This window comes from Acinonyx jubatus, chromosome E3 (genome assembly GCF_027475565.1).
Source record: "Acinonyx jubatus isolate Ajub_Pintada_27869175 chromosome E3, VMU_Ajub_asm_v1.0, whole genome shotgun sequence".
Taxonomy (NCBI): domain Eukaryota; kingdom Metazoa; phylum Chordata; class Mammalia; order Carnivora; family Felidae; genus Acinonyx; species Acinonyx jubatus.
This window is the reverse complement of record NC_069398.1, coordinates 33,373,633-33,389,579: the sequence shown is the minus strand read 5'-3', so window position 1 is coordinate 33,389,579 and position 15,947 is coordinate 33,373,633. Positions and strand designations below refer to the sequence as shown.

General features: G+C 42.2%; 1 protein-coding gene across 2 annotated transcripts in view; it reads left to right on the top strand.

The window, feature by feature from the left end:
• Window positions 1-15,947, top strand: part of SDK1 (sidekick cell adhesion molecule 1) — a 553,308-nt gene that overhangs the window by 28,972 nt on the left and 508,389 nt on the right. For both annotated transcript variants that reach the window (XM_053213474.1, XM_053213475.1), the window contains 2 exons: window positions 9,157-9,263; window positions 11,454-11,601. In XM_053213474.1, coding sequence (XP_053069449.1) covers window positions 9,157-9,263; window positions 11,454-11,601 — 255 coding nt within the window. The remainder of the gene's footprint in view (window positions 1-9,156; window positions 9,264-11,453; window positions 11,602-15,947) is intronic.

The following is a 15,947-nucleotide window of genomic DNA, read 5'->3' as shown; positions in this document are numbered from 1 at the left end:
TAAAAGGTGCTAATGTAGGTAAAACAGTGTATGTTCTGGCCCACAAGCAATCTGCTAATAAATCCTAGGTGATACTGCATACCATCATAATGAGACATTAGGGTACTTGGTTTGTTAGGAGGGGCATAAGAAAGAAAAAGACAAAAAGTAAGCTTAGAAATGAGAAGCATGTGTGAGTAATGGGCTTTAACAGCAGGTGCCTTGAATTCGGATATTTCTATTCAATTTACTATTTGTGTGACTTTGGACAGGTTACCTAACCAGTTTGATCTTGCTTTTCTCATCTGTAAAATGGGTATAATAAAACCCAATTCAGAGGGTTCTCATAAAAATGAAATGACATGATGTTTTGTATGCCCCTGGGAGAAAGGGATGAAGTCTCAGAAGAATCCAGATTGTTCTTCCATATAAAAAATAGTTAATGTGGATGATCTATAATGATGGTGTTCAGATTGAGGTATGTGGTCATGGATAGTGGCAAAGGAATTGCTTTCTAGATGTTCAGTTTCCATATGTGTGTTTTCTGAGGTTGAGCTGACTGAGAACATGCCTTTTTGCAGACACCCGGGATTCTGCCCTTTTGTGCTGTTTGCCCCAGTTCGCCGAAGGAAGGCTCACTTTCCCCATCTGAGTCCTCCTGTGGAACTGCCTCTCAGGTGCAGGACGAGTGCCTAGGTCCAAATATTTGGCTTGAACAAAATGAGGGGCTCTTTTAGACAACCCCTGAAGAGCTACTTGGCCTCTAGTCTATACATATTCCTTTTAAGGAAAAGTAGGGCTCTAGAAATGGGATATTTTGACCATTCTTGGATTTAAAAAAAAAAAAAAATTGGGACATGTTGTATATAGGTAGGCAGCAAGAGCTGTACCATTTTTTTGAGACAACCCCACCATTTCCATTCTCCCACTGTCCTCAGAGAATATATTGTGCCTCAAGGGACGTGTAGTGAGAGCAAAGGAAAGAGCGCGTGCAAGTTAGATCTCCACGGCTGAGGGCACCTTGTCTTCTCCGGGCAGCATGCTCACAGCGGCGCCCGGGGTGTGTCCACTTACACGTAGCAGAAGCAGAGTATTCCAGAGCTGTTGGAAAGAAGAAACAAGCTGTGAAATACTCTTTAATGAAGCACACTCTGTCTGCATTTCACCCTCCTCTGTAATGAGGCTGAGGGCTCAGTGGCACATTTCAAGGAGGAGGAGGAAGAAAGTTCTGTTTACTTCCATCAGATCCATGTTGTATCTTGATGTACGAAGAACATGCATGATAGGAAAGTTAGGGCTTTGTATTTTCTCAAACATTTATTCAGAAGACACTTTCATTAACTTCTGCAAAAAAGATGATTTGAGATTCTAAATCCATATCCTTTTTCATTACTTTCCTGTGTTTTGATTGTTGCTATGCTTCAATCTCTTCTCTAGTTTATTTCCTTCTTCCGTGTACTCTTTAGATTTAAATGAACTGTATGCAAATATGTGGCCAGTACCTTCTCTTTGTTGTTAATTTCTATCCAATTTTATTTATTCTAATAGTAAATAACTTGCCATTCAGTGAAATAAAAAGTAATTGAAAAAAAAAAACCAGCCACTATCCTCCCATTAAGAGACACATTTTCTAAGTTTTTAATGCTTAATCATTATATCTCAAAGTTTGTGATACATTTATTTTTTTTGATAAACTAATAATAATAGTTGCCGTGACCCTGTAATACAGAAGAATTTTTTTTAAGCACTTAGAATGTTTTGATCAAAGGACATCCTTTTTAAATTGCCATTTGTATGTGTATTTTTATTTCAGAGAAGTATGATGGATAATCAAGAAGTATCTTTGAAGCATAACAATATATTACATAAGAATAAAATTCTATGGGATAAATAGACCTACTAATTAAGTTCAAAGAGTAAAAAGGAGCAGTATGAAGGTTCCTATCTGTTAAAGAGTTCATTATTAAAGAAGGGATGATGTGTGTTTCAAAATCATTATATTATTTATATTCCATTGGATCCATGTAAAACAGCGGTGTAATAGTTTTATTCTAAAATGCTAAACCACACACCATGCCACTATTATATGTGCAGCTGCTGAGACTTAGGATAAAACAGTTCTGGTGTCCACTCGAAAATGTGCAAGGAGATGGAGGTTTTTTGGCGTTGCTCTTTGCACTAGAAATTTTACCTGTTAATTTGACACTCCCTGGATAATCCTCAGGAAGGCAAAGCATTGTGGGTCACTGAGGCAGGATTGCAGGGGCAGCTCATTATACGTGGACCATTACAATGGGGTAGATGCTTCCTTCCCATTTCCCTGGAAACTTAGTAGGAAGAAATGGGTGGTTCTAAAGCACCAACAGTTTGGGAACAATGTGATAAATTATATTCTTTTCACTGAGGGCTTCAGACACCCAGATGGGTTGTCAAGGATCCATAGTATTTTGTCCTCCCTTTTTTCAAGAAATAAACGCTGCCCAAAAAGCTCATGCCCTTTTTTCAAATTACTCTTTCATCTACTTCCTTCCAATAAGCACCTTCAGCTGTCATATGTTAACCTTCATTAGACATTCGAAGTCTCAAATTGAAAAACATGGCTACTTTATGAAAATGGTAGTGGTTTTTTCTCTGAAATTGAGTCCCTCTCACCCCCCCCTTTGATGTCAGTATGAAAATGCTAATCCTATAAAAGGAAAATAATATAAACTCAGCTTTTCCAGCTTTGACTGGAAATAGCATTTTCTTTGCTGCTTGTGTTACAAACTGCCCCCAAAATTTCAGTGAGTCGCAAATGTTATTCCCATGGATGCTTATATCCACATTCAGGCATAGGTGATCCAGTAACCACAATTGTAATAGTTAGGTCATTAAACCAGGTTTGCATAGCTGTCAAAGGCAGATGGGTCTCTTTTTTTTTCCCCCAGAAAGTATTTATTCTCAATTACTTTCTACTTGGAGATAAAAAATTACATTCGGATACAGGTAGATAGATGTCTAAGCCAATAATTTCTTAGTGCTAGGCGTACTATTCATTTTATACCAGGAAGAATAATTGGATACTGTGAAGTGCTAAAAATCTTATATCTCCTTACGTGACCCGTCTCTGTGGTTCAGTTTCTGTGACAGTATAAACAATAGAAACTTGATGGATGATTCTTTTTTTTTTTATTCCAGTAAGAAAATAGGGGTGGTTAAGGACAAAGTAACTTTTTCTTATGTCTTATAAAAAGAAGAAAAATTTCACAGTATCAACAAAAATTATTAAATACCTGGGAATAACCTTTATAAGAACCTACACGAAGAAAAGTGGAAAGCCTCACTGGGAGATATAAAAGAGAATCCTAGATAGGAAATCTGCACAACGTAAAACTAGACAAAGTATATGAAACAGTTGTATCCAAGACAGAAACCAGAAACAGAAACCAGAAACCAGAGACAGAAACCAAGCGAGCCCTCTGACTGGCCCAGCTTTTCTTCTGTGCCAGAATTTCCAGGCTGTGGGGGCGGGGGGGGGGGGGGCGCTAATACCCGGAGGACTCTTGAGTTGAAGAGATTGGAGAATCCAGAGGGATCAAGGCCGAGTGCCCGAGAAAGGGAATCTAGAGGTCTACAGCGGGTCTGTGTTGAGTGTTTGGCAGAATATTTATCAGCACGTTTGGTGAGGAGACTCCCCAAGGCCAAGGAAAGGGCTGCCCAGAAGTGATGGCCGCACTTCCCATGCTCGCCACAGGGCTGGGCAGAGGACCTGTTCTCACCAGCCGTACCCCAAATTCTCATAATTTATGGGGTTATGGGATAGAGGATTCATAAGTATCTTGGGTCTGTAGTCGGAATTATTAGCCCTTGACCAAATGCAGTTCTGATCCTGCCTAAGATTTTATAAACAAGACCAGGAAGGATCAAACGACTTTCAAGTATCTTTGAAGCACCAGAGAGCAAAGCCCAAGGATGTTTATAGGAATACAAAAATATCTAGCACCAAACAGGGTAAAATCCACAATGTCTAGAATGGAATCAAAGATTATTAGGCATGTAAAGAGGAAGGAAAGCATGACCCTTAAGGAGGACAAAAATCAATCTATTAATCTATCGAGCCAAAGCTGGCACATATGTTAGAATTAGCAGAGAAAGGCACTGAAACATCATAACTGTATTCCCTGTGATCAAAGCTAAATACATACAAGATGTTAAAGGGCTGAAATCAAACTCCTGAGGATGAAACCTGTGATATCTGAGATGAAAAACACACTGGATGGGAGAGTAGCAGAGTAGATGTTCCAGAAGAAAATGTTAGTAAACTTAAAGATACAGCAGTGGGATTATCCACAATGAAAGGCAGATACAAAAAAAAAAAAAAAAAAAAAAAAAAGGGAATCAAACACAATGAAAAGAGCGTTAGTGACTTACAGGACAACTTCAGAGAGTCTAATGTGAGTGTGTTTGGAATCCCAAAGGAGGCAGGAGTGGAAAAATAGTTGAAGAAATCAGATGGCAGATGTTCTCCAGTTGATGAAACCTACAAACCCCCCAGTGCGGGAAGCTCCTCTGGTCCCTGTAGTGGTGTTACTGGCCAATGCAATAAAGAAGAAAAATACAAAAGAAATAGCATCTAGATTGTAAGACATAAAAATGTCTTTTATTGAAGGTCTTTTATTTCTACATCGTCTATGTAGAAAATGTGACATTATAAACAAGCTGCTAAAACTAGTAAGTGGGCTTAGCAGTGTTCCAGGACGTAAGATCAGTGTTCAGAAATCTTCAGACCCTGAGACAAAGCAGCTAATTAGGCTTCATTACTACACCATGGGAAAGACTCCTCTACATGTTTTTTGTTTTGTTTTGCTTTTGATCTGCTGTGTCCCCCAGTCACCAAGAGGAAAGGTCTGTTTAACAGAACTCTTCCGTTAGGTGACATGTGATGACCCACTGGTTTCTCCATCATCTCACTGAACTGAGCGCGACACCCACCCGTGTCTTTGCGCAAGGGCGTGGTGCCCCCAGCTGTCTGGTTTCAGTTTTCCCGACTTGGTTTATAGTCACTCTTTTCTGCTGCTTAATTCTCCACTGGTCTTGTCCTCTTTGAACTGCCCAGCTCACAATAATCACAGTTATATTTTGGCTCAAATGAACTAGTCTTACACAGTTTGGCTCCGAGAAGTAGAATCCCTTATAGGCCCATGCTGTTTACAGCTCTGGGTCCTAAGATCTCCTTAACGTATTTCAGTCTGGGGTTTTCATTTCAGTATTTTGCTTGTGAAAGAAGCCAGCTATAGACTCATTCCACTTGTGATTATTATTTTTTAATGTCACATAGGAAATTTATAAAAAATAGAAGTGAAAGTCTAATTATTTATCATCTCCTCTCAGAAAAGAAGAATGAAAGTAATCCCAAGAAAGGTATAAGTGGCTTACAGTTTTTTTTTTTTTCATAACCTTTTTTTCCCACTTTGAATAAGATTGGGCTTTGGGCCAAGATAGGAAAGTTTATTATAGAACTTGGTTGTTTATTTTCATGCAAAATAGATATTTTTATACCAGCATAAAAAAATTAAATTGTGGGGGATAGTCTTATCTGAAGTGGCCTGAAATGAATGTAGACCCCCATTCAAAGAAAAGAGCCTCATATCTAGTTGTTTTTTTTTTAACGTTTGTTTATTTTTGAGAGCGAGAAAGAGTGCGAGCAGGGGCAGGGCAGAGAGAGAGGGAGACACAGAATCCGAAGCAGGCTCCAGGCTCTGAGTTGACGGCACAGAGCCTGGTGTGGGGCTCGAACCCACGGACCATGAGCTCATGACCTGAACCAAAGTCCGATGCTTAACTGACTGAGCCATGCCAGCACCCTGTGCCTTAGATCTAGTTTTAATGGGCATGAGAGTTCTGTTTTGTGAATGGAATTACGTCACCTGACTTCAGAGGGAGAAGCACGGATGTGCCTTCGCTTTTCTGAACCACGGTGGGACTGTGAGACCTGTGTCCTTAGAGTAGCTCGCTGTTGTGGGAAGAACCGCTCAACAGTAAGTAGCCAGTCTACAACCAGGCAGCATTTTGTCAGACACTTTCTAAGCTTTTAGCGCTGCACATTCAGGAAAACTCAGAACAGGTTTATTTGTCCCAGTTTTGGGGGGATTGTCTATCACCTAATGGTTCTTAGTGGTTTGCCAGGAAGCCATGAGTTCTAAAAGAGAGGATTCCGAGAGGCATCATTTAGGCTTTTCTGTGACCACGGTGAGCGCCTGGTAACGTGAAAAGATTTTCCAGCCGCGGTTATTTTGGCTGTGCTCTGGAGGGTAGGCCTTGGGGGGTTCTAGGACGAGCCACGGGGGCAAACTCTCTCTGACGGAAATGGAAAAGGAAGTTGTTGCCTGGACGCCGGGTTGGTTCCCGAACCACCGGCAGACCGAAGGAGGCTTCAGAGCCAAATCGGCCTGGGAGCCGTCCCCCCCGGGGCTCCTGCCGCTGCTCCCACTGGGCCCGGGATGCCGTGGTTTGAGCCTCTGCCCCGACTGGCACCGGACACCGCGCTGTGCCCCTGATCCAGGGCTCTGCTGAGCCCCGGCACCGATGCCGTCCGACCGCTTCTCCATTAGCCCCACTTCTCAGCCTCAGGTCTAAAGACCCAGAGTACGTGTGTCCAGGGGTCTGCCTCCACTGAGACCCACAGAGTGGAAAATTCTCCAAACACAGGACAGTGCTCCAGATCCTAGGCAGCCCAAACCAGGTCACACATTCACTCCAGGCAGGGCTAGTCAGGCCATTGTTTACGGGCCGAAACGGAGCTCAGGTTGCTTGTTAGAGAAACCCTGAGGTGGGTCATGTGGCCCATCCTGAGAGGCAGCTCAGAACTGAGGTATTCTCCTACTTGAGCAGAAATGGACGTTTAAACCCTTGGTTTTATTGTGATTTTGTGCTTGATTTTCTTTAATTTGCTCTTCCTGATAACGAACTGGCCCTGGAAAATGTTCTGTTAGTCTAGTAGAGACTCTGCCTTTATCCAGTGAATACAAACATTGCCTGCTGTGTTTATTTGAAATAGGAGCAGGCATTTTCTATATTTTGGTGGCATATGGTGCTAAGATTTTATCATACTTTCTTCTAAAGAGCCAGGAAACTTTCTCTGCTTAAAAATGTGTGTTTATAAACAATGGGCTTGCAGTGAATATTCCCATCTGTTAGGTGAACATAATTTGTGTAGGAATTCCTGTAATAGGTGGAGTACTTTGCAACTTTTTGTATATTTTTTCCCTGGCGAGACATGAGACTAAAGAGTTGGTACGGAACAGCATATGCCTAATACTCAATTTTGTATCTGCTCCTCCCTGTGGTTTGAAAACACTGCTATTTTCATGCATTAGTACATACGATTACTGTAGAAATTCATAAGAATTTAAAATCTATTTAGGACCCCGCAAGAGAGAGAAAATGAAATGGATAACAATTATATAATCGCGGACATGTTGCAGAGGTGACACTGTGCCTGTGGTTTTTTTCAAACACGTGCTCCTGTGACTCGTGTTATTTCATTTCAAAACACCCATGTTGGCTTTGTGTCAACTTAATCTCAAAACCCCTCCTTATTATAATCACACTTATGTAACCATCAAAGCTGCTCATCCTTCCAGTCTTGACTTGTCATTTAAATAAATGGCGTTGACTCTTTGTGTTCAGTTTGATCTTACTCTGATTATCCACACTAATTAATTTTGTGTTTGAGATGAGCCATTCCTCAGAATAGAATAAAATTTTGAAGATTAAAACTCAGCGATATTTTTTCATAAAAGATTTTATTAATCTTGTCATGGGACTGTCAAGATGGTTATCAGAGGGAAAACATACTTTGATTAATATTTGCTTAGTGCTGAATTACCTATATTGTCCAAGTGTTTTATTCACTTAAAAATTAGGCCTTTAAGTTTCTTTTTCAGGTTGACTAATTGGACATACTTGAATAAAAAGTTGAGCAATCAGTTGAATATAAGTGATTTCAAGCTATGCTTAGGAACTGAGCCAAGAAAGCCTACCATACGTGGTGCTTTTTACCTGAGTTTTAAAAGTTTCTGGTTATCCTTTGTTAGGAGAAGTAGTTTTAAATTGATGATGATTATGTACGGAACCTCTCTGTAATGAAGGATAGCATCACTCAGTTTTCTGTTTTTCGGAAGATAGGCTACCTTTAAGACTGGGTTTTAGCTCTCTGTGTTCTTTTTTGTAGTACACACCTTCCCATGTGTACGAAGTAGCCAGGACTCAGCCTCATTCTTGGTTTGTTTGTGAACATGGCCTAGAAACCAGTTAGTGTACTCTCTCAGGTATTGTGAAAGGTTGGGGCTCCAGAGCTGTAAAACTCACTTCAAGTGGTCCTTCGTTATAAATCTTACTTGCTTATGGATTTCAAACCATCCTAAGTTATAAAACTAACCATAAACCTAAAGCAGGGCTTTTATGGAAACTGTATCTTCTAAGTACATTTTTTTTCTACTATGAAATGTTACTGAAGTTTTTAGAAAGTCTTTGATTTGAAGGATGACGATTGCTTACAGCCACGCCAATGGAAAATACAAGTGAAACCACCTTTCAGTTATCCAAAATGTTTTTAAAGTTAATGTCAGACCGTGTGTGGGGAAGTGGGCCAGGGAAGTGTGTGAATTATGTTGGGGGGGTGGTCTGCAACACTGAGTGTCCCTGCTCTCTGCCTCGATGACACCCGTGTCTCATCCTGAAAGTGTTGCTTGAATTTTTATATAGAGTGACACAACACATTATATAAAGATGGTTTCCAGTTCTAGAAATAACTTTTAGAAATTCTGACAGAATTATAACACTTTTTGTTGAAAGGTTTCGTTTACATGTAATGACCTTCAGCTGTTTCACATTTGTCATGTGTTCAGCTAGTTGTGCGTGATAAGTACTCCATGCATGGCATCGTGCTGGGTGCCAGGGCACAGCCATGAACCAGGCAGGTCTAGAGGCTGGTTGCTTGTGCCCCTGACCGCCTAGCTGGGGAGACAGACATCGATTATGTAATGTCACAAGTAATTTGCGTTTGGGGTAAGCGTGTTGGCCACGGAAGGATTGCATAGACGGTTCACCAAAAATGCTTGTTGAACACTTGCAACATGTGGTGCCAGAACTGCTCTAGACACAGGACCATTAATACTTCTTTTTGGTGTTTGGCAGGTACATTATCCCGTCCTTACAGAGGCGTGACGCTGGGTTTTACCGCTGTGTGGTGCGAAACAGGATGGGAGCTCTCTTGCAGAGAAGATCAGAAGTTCAAGTCGCATGTATGTGTGCATTGGAAAAGTCCCCAAGTGATGAATCACAGAAACAGAGTGTCTGTGGGGAATGCCCATCAAAATCACCGTTACCTGTTGTGGGAATTGAGACTGTGTCTTAGATTCTCTTTGGGATAAGGTCATTGCTAAAATTTGTTGGGAGACAGGTAGCCAGTGTAGCTGGCCCAGTGATGGTGATGGGGCTAATGAGGCAAATAGCACTTGTGTAAAATTCACCCATCAGGGGCTCTGTCAGGCACTGGGGAGGACAAAAAGACATAAAAAATGAACAGGATGCCTTCTCTTTTATGAATTAGCTGCTCGTGGCTTTTATTATCATTGTTATGTTCAGATTCAAATGTTTTTCAAATAAAAAATTAAACCCAATTAGATAAAATTTCTTCAGTTCATAATTAGTTCTTTCCAGCAATTTGTTTAGAAATCCTTTAGCTCCACGATAAAAAGTACACGGATAGTAATGTCCTAGACGGTTGGGGACCTGATGCATTCTCTGTGGGCAAGACTCATTTTAGAGAATGCGGCTTCTGAAAGTAACTGAAGGGGAGATACCAGAATGCAGGGAGTTTGCACATCGTTAGCAGGAATTGGAGAGACAAGCTGGTCTGCACAAAGCACTTAATACTTTTCTAGTCCAAAACCTGGCAAAGTAGGGTCCTTCTAAAACGGCCTGTCAGCTTTATTACATTTTGAATTTACTACCGAAATGTCTCTTCATTTAAAAGAAAGCAGAAAGTGTTATGCTACTTTTAATTACGTATTAATACTTTATAACGGATTTGAGAGAACTCGAGAGATCCTAAACTGGGCTGTGCCAACCAAAAAAGACAGTATTTTCTCTTTGTTATTTTGACCACAGGTAAGGCCTATAGTTTTCAGTGTCACTGTATCAAAGAAAACAATTTCTAGTTACTCGTCTATTCTGTCTCTACACGTTTAGTTATGTTTTTAATTACTAGGAAGGCCTAACTTTTCTGAATCGTGGTGAAGTCACTCAGCTAAATCTTACTGCAGGATAATTTGGAACTTGTATTCAATTGAATAATTGAAAACATAATTAATAAATATGAATTTCAGTTCAATACCCCAAACATATTTGAATAAGTTAACAGCTCGGAATTTATGGTAATATATTAAATTCTATTGAATAAAATTAAATTTTGGACTTTTTCTTGGTTAATTATTTATATCCTTGTTTCTAGAAATTTATCTTTGGCTCTTAGATTTTTTTCTTTCTTTTCTCCTCCTTTTTGTTAACGAGCTTCACTTTAAAAATAACTGTGACTGTTCACCTCATCTGTTTCATCTCCTAGAATATTAAATGCTGTTTATTACATAGGAAATAATTTCCTCTGAATAAAAATTCCATTGATAATATAGATTTGCTATGGACTATGCCAAATTAAATACATTGAGACAAAAAGCGTATAAGTCAAATCTGTGTGTATACACATGTATCTGTCTCTAATCCTAACATAGACATTTTTCAAAAGTTTCAAATGTTACTAATTTAAAAATTGGTGTCCTCTGCCCACATTCTCATGACTTCGTTTTTTCCTGTGACCCCATTTCTTAAAAATGTTAAGCAGCACAAGAGGCTGCAACAGAGCCTACCTGTCCCTAATTAAGTCAACAGTATGGGGTTTGGAGAACCCTGTAAAAACAAGTTCGTGGTTGAAAAAAAAAATCTCTCTTCCAAAAGATCTGTTAGGGAGACAGTCACCCCAGCAACGGAAAGAAGGAGAAAGTGAACCGGGCAGTGGTGGCTGCCTGGGCGGAACTAGCTTGAGAAACTGGGGAGTCGGCGGATAGCTAAGGGCGACTCTAAGGTCTCTGTGGCTGTAGGATGCTTCTCCATAGTTTATTCCAGAATTCAAATCAGTTGCAAACATTTCATCGCGTTGTTGCAGCGACAGAGACCACGAAGTTCTGCTGATGAATGCCTTTCGTGGGCACCTTGGAGGCACGTGGCTTTGCCTCCCGCTTCACTTCCCCACCAGATCTGCCCTTGTCAGCACTGCTGCTCAGTCTCTTCTTGTCTTATAGTTTAATTAAAGCACCGGTGGTGACTTTGCTGTAATACATAGTTATTTCCATCTTGGACCCTCCACCGCCCCCCCAACACACACACACACACAAAGTAGTTTTCTAGAACTCAAAGGGTCTGATTTTTCTCTGCAGATATGGGAAATTTCATGGATACGGACCAGAGGAAAACGGTTTCTCAAGGACACGCAGCCGTTCTCGACTTCCTGCCCATCAGCAGCTGCCCCAGACCGCAGGTGACGTGGTTTAGAGAAGGGCACAAGATCGTTCCCAGCAGCAGAATGTAAGTTGCTCCAACTTTAAAATACAACTCTTGGCGCTGGTTGGCACCATTTATGTATCATTTAATGAAGTTCACTGTATCGATTAAGCCCTGAGAAGAATGATGTGGCCTCGTAGTCCTTCCCCAGGCCGTGGTGAGTGGCTCTTTGAGGACCTGGCGGGGAAGTGTTTCGGCAGTTTGAGGAAATCGTCATCCCGTAAAGTTAGTCTGCAGAGTGCCGCCCGCCCTGAGTAAAGCATCCGTACTTGGTCGTTGTGGTCCGTTTTTCCCTTTCTGGATGCGCTTTGTAAGATATTGTCATCCCTGAGTTGTTTAGCTCCAAGTGCTAATTTAATGAGTGCTGGTATTTACTTAGAGAGCTGTGGGGGTTTTTTCCCTCTTTTTACTGAACCATGTTCGATACCACTTTCTCTGACGATAAAACAGTAATTACTGCTTATTTCTCTTTATCCTTTTATCCTGCCGTGACAGTTTTATTTCCCTTCGTCTAATTAGTGGTTCGGCATCTATTGCAGAATACTGCTTTGTGATTAGTTAAGCATTATTTCAAGGTGTTCCTGCCTATCCCGCATTCAAGGTATTTATCTAATGCCAAACAGATTTTCTTCATTTAGAGCTTTAAGTGATTAAAAGAGAACATTTCATATACATTTCATAAGTGGGCATTTTGCAATACAATTTAAAGTTAATATACCAAATATAAACACTGCAGGGATGAGCATTTCTGAAAGAATCCTGAAATGCTATAAGCTTGGGCTAAAAGTTAAGTACTTACACCATCAGATGGTTGCACTCATACAAAGATTCATGAGAAGAAAATGCTTTTGTTTTATTCTGTTCTTTCCAAAAAGGATGTGTGTGTGTGTGTGTGTGTGTGTGTGTGTGTGTGTGTGTGTAGATAGATAGATAGATAGATATATACACATACATATAAAACACAGTTTGCTGAGTAGGTTTTAAATGTAACTCTGAAAGTCACCGTGGGGTGTAGACTTGCTTTCTCTCCTGCCTGCCCATCCACGGGATCCCTTCTCTAGTCCAGCTGTCATGCTCTCCCAGCCGGGCATCTGAACCTGCTTGACCTTAGGCCATTCTGAATCCCATTTAACAAATATGTTTCTTACTCTTGTTATTGGAAACAGGAAGACTGTTGAAATGTATAAACACAACATTTAAAAATGTTAATGGGGCATCTGGGTGGTCAGTCAGTTAAGCATCAGACTCTTGATCTTAGCTCAGGTCTTGATGTCACAGTTCCTGAGTTCAAGCCCCTCATCCGTCTCTGGGCTGACAGTTGGGAGCCTGCTTTGGATTCTGTTCTCCCTTTCTCTCTCCCCCTTACCCACTCAAGCTCTGTCTCTGTCTGTCTCTCTCTCAAAAATAAATGAACATTAAACAAATTTTTTTAAATGAAAAAAAATGTTAGTAAAAATTCTAATTACCTTAGAAAATGGGAACCTGCTTTCCTTTTTCCTTATTTTGGGAAGAGTTGTTTGTGTGTCCAACTTTATATTGCTTCCTTTGATAGCAAATGCCTCTTCAGGTCGGTGAAACGAAGAACAGGGATCAATTTTTCATTCTTTTAGAAACCTGTTAGGTTGAACACAAGGCAGCTGAGATGGACTCCGGCAAAATATTCTGGAGAGTTCTAGCATTGAGCCCAGCATGGCTGGGCCAGTTTGGGAAGAATGCTGGGGAAGAGGAGGTGTGAGGGAGGATGAGGGGATCAAATTAAGCTTCTCCAACACTGGAGCTTCCCTTCATGTCCATGGGGGCACGGCCCACGGTGGTCGCCGTCTGGCAATTCGTTTTTGACTTGTGGTCTAAGTGTCGGCATTTATTCGAGAAGTATGAAAGGAGGTAGAGTGAAATAACAAGTCTTAACTTGATAAGCTTTTCTTGTTTTACTTGCAGATTCTTGCCAAAGACTCTTGAATTCCTGGTGAGCTAATGATGTAAAGATGCTAAGTAGGTTTTAACTTGGTGTCACATCAAACAAATGGCCTGCGAAGCTATTGATGAATCTCCAATGTCAGTAGAATAATATGCCGGTGATCCCTTTTTTAGGAGATGAGATGAGATGAGGCTGATTAGGGATATTTACACATTTGTAAGGCCCTTCAAGTTTCATATTTTCCATCTCATCATCACCCCCGTATTTATTAAGTACCTGCTGTGCAGGACATCATAAATCAGCATGTGTGTGGTTTTCTCTGCAAGTTTATACATCATTCAGAGATAGAAAGTTCGGCTTTGCATGGCAGTTGGAAGGGCATTTCTGCAGGGCCCCTGTCTGGATGGTTGGCAGACAAAAGTCAGATGGCGTTAGATCTGTTCTGCGCCACCAAAGGTGTCATTTAAAAACAAATGTTTGGCTCAAAGCGTTTCACTCCTATTGAAACAGGTCAAGCTTCTGTACCTGCTGTAACCTGATTATCTGTGGTCCCTTCCACCACATGGGTTTGGGGAGGGGGAGGGGAAGGTGGTCCTTGGCCACAGGGAGGAGGAGCCTGGTCTCGCCAACCCCACCCCCTTGTTGTTAACATCACCGCGGGATCTTCAAAATGTGAGCTTTCAGCTTACAGTTTAATTTTTTTCGCTTTCAAGGGAAACAACAATTCTAACGATAATTCCTGACTTGAAAAGTTTGTTGGATGGCTTAGTAACAATTTTAACAGCGGCCATTAATTATTGGATACCTTCTCGAAACACGTCTTCCCTGATCCTCACCATTGCCGTCAGCTGTGCTTGGAGCTTGCGAACTGCAGAAGGGATGCTCGAGGGTCCTCCCAAGGGCACACAGCTGACCGGTGGCCCTCTGGCTTCTGCGCCAGGCCTGTCTAGGCTGATCCTTCTTTTCACTTTGTCTTGCCAAACCCTCTTCGTGTCTTTGATGTATTTTTTGCATATGCTACTTTTGTTCCTATTTCTCCCTTTTAGAACGTCAGCCTTCGGTGTGAAACACTATAGGTCAGCGTGAGCCACAGGCCCACACAAACTCTCGTGCCCACGTAGCCCTGAGCGTGCCTGTGAGGGTGTTATTTATATGTATTCCCTTGTGTTGGGGCTGTAAGTCGCTAACTTCAGAAATTTTTGACAAAAGAGAAGGCAAACATGGTTTTCCAATGAAGGCACGGGCTTTACAACATTCCGAGGCCTAGCGGGGAATGGGGTGGAAATGAGGTCTGTGTAGCACTGGGTGAGGGGCAGCGGGAGACGGAGGGCCGCTGCCGTGTGCCGAGCCCAGCACCCTGTCACCAGCAGCCTCTCTGCTCCTGCACTGCATACTTGTTGAGTGAGGAGGCTTCCGTCGTGTAGCAAAAGGAGCGGCAAAATTTCATCACCATCCCGGAAAAGGAGCTGAAGTGAGTGTCCCGGAGGTGGATATGAGCTGCTTTGCATTCACAGGAGAATGAGGCCAAATGAAAAACTCACACAGTTCTGATGGCAGTTTGGGCTTTTTCTCCCGATTCATTCACTGAATACGTCCTGAGGACATACTACCTGCCAGGCACCGTTCCAGGCACCGGCTGTGCCGCAGGAAACCAAAGAAAGGCCCTGTCCTCAGGGAGCCCGTCTCCAAGTGGAAGGAGACGTGATAGGCCAGCTGGTGATAACAGAGAGGAGAAAATAAAGCCGGGCGTGCAGTGGGGAGAGGGGGGTCCGGTGGGTTGCTGTTGTAGACGTGCGTTCAGAGAAGCCCTCTCTGATAATAACCGGAGACCTTTGAGCAGAGACCGGAAGGAGTCAGGGAGGAGGCCTGGGAGTAAATCAGGGAGAGGAGCAGGTGAGGGAGCAGAATGGCCGGTGCGTTGGAGGCATGGCCCGGGTGGGCCGAGGGAGAGGGCTGGAGGTGAGCTTTTGGAAGTGGCTGAGCCTGAGTCCTAGAAACAGTTGTCTTAGCCAGAGTGAGGACCTTGGCGTTTGCTCTGAGGATCTGAGCAGAGCAGCCATGCACTCTTCCTTGTGACCCTTCTGTTAAGAATTATGTTCAGAATAGGGCAGCTCTGGGGCAGCAGAATCAGAGACCAGGAGGCCTGTTAGGGGTTTGCTGCAATGGTTGAGGTGGCTCAGATCGAGTGGTGTGGTAAGTGTCAGATGCTAGTCTCTTCTGAACGTAGATTCAATAGGCTCTATGCCGGATTGGATGTGAGGTCTGGGAGGAGGAGGGACGCCATGGAAAACCTAAGACTTCTGGCCTGAGCAGCCGATGGGATGGAGTTACCGTTTCCTGAACTGGAGAGATGATTGGGGGCAAAACAAGTTTTGTGTATGTTGGGGGGAGGTTGGTGGTGGCATCTGAAATTTGTTTTGTACGCGTTTGAGGCACACAGTAGATGGTCAGG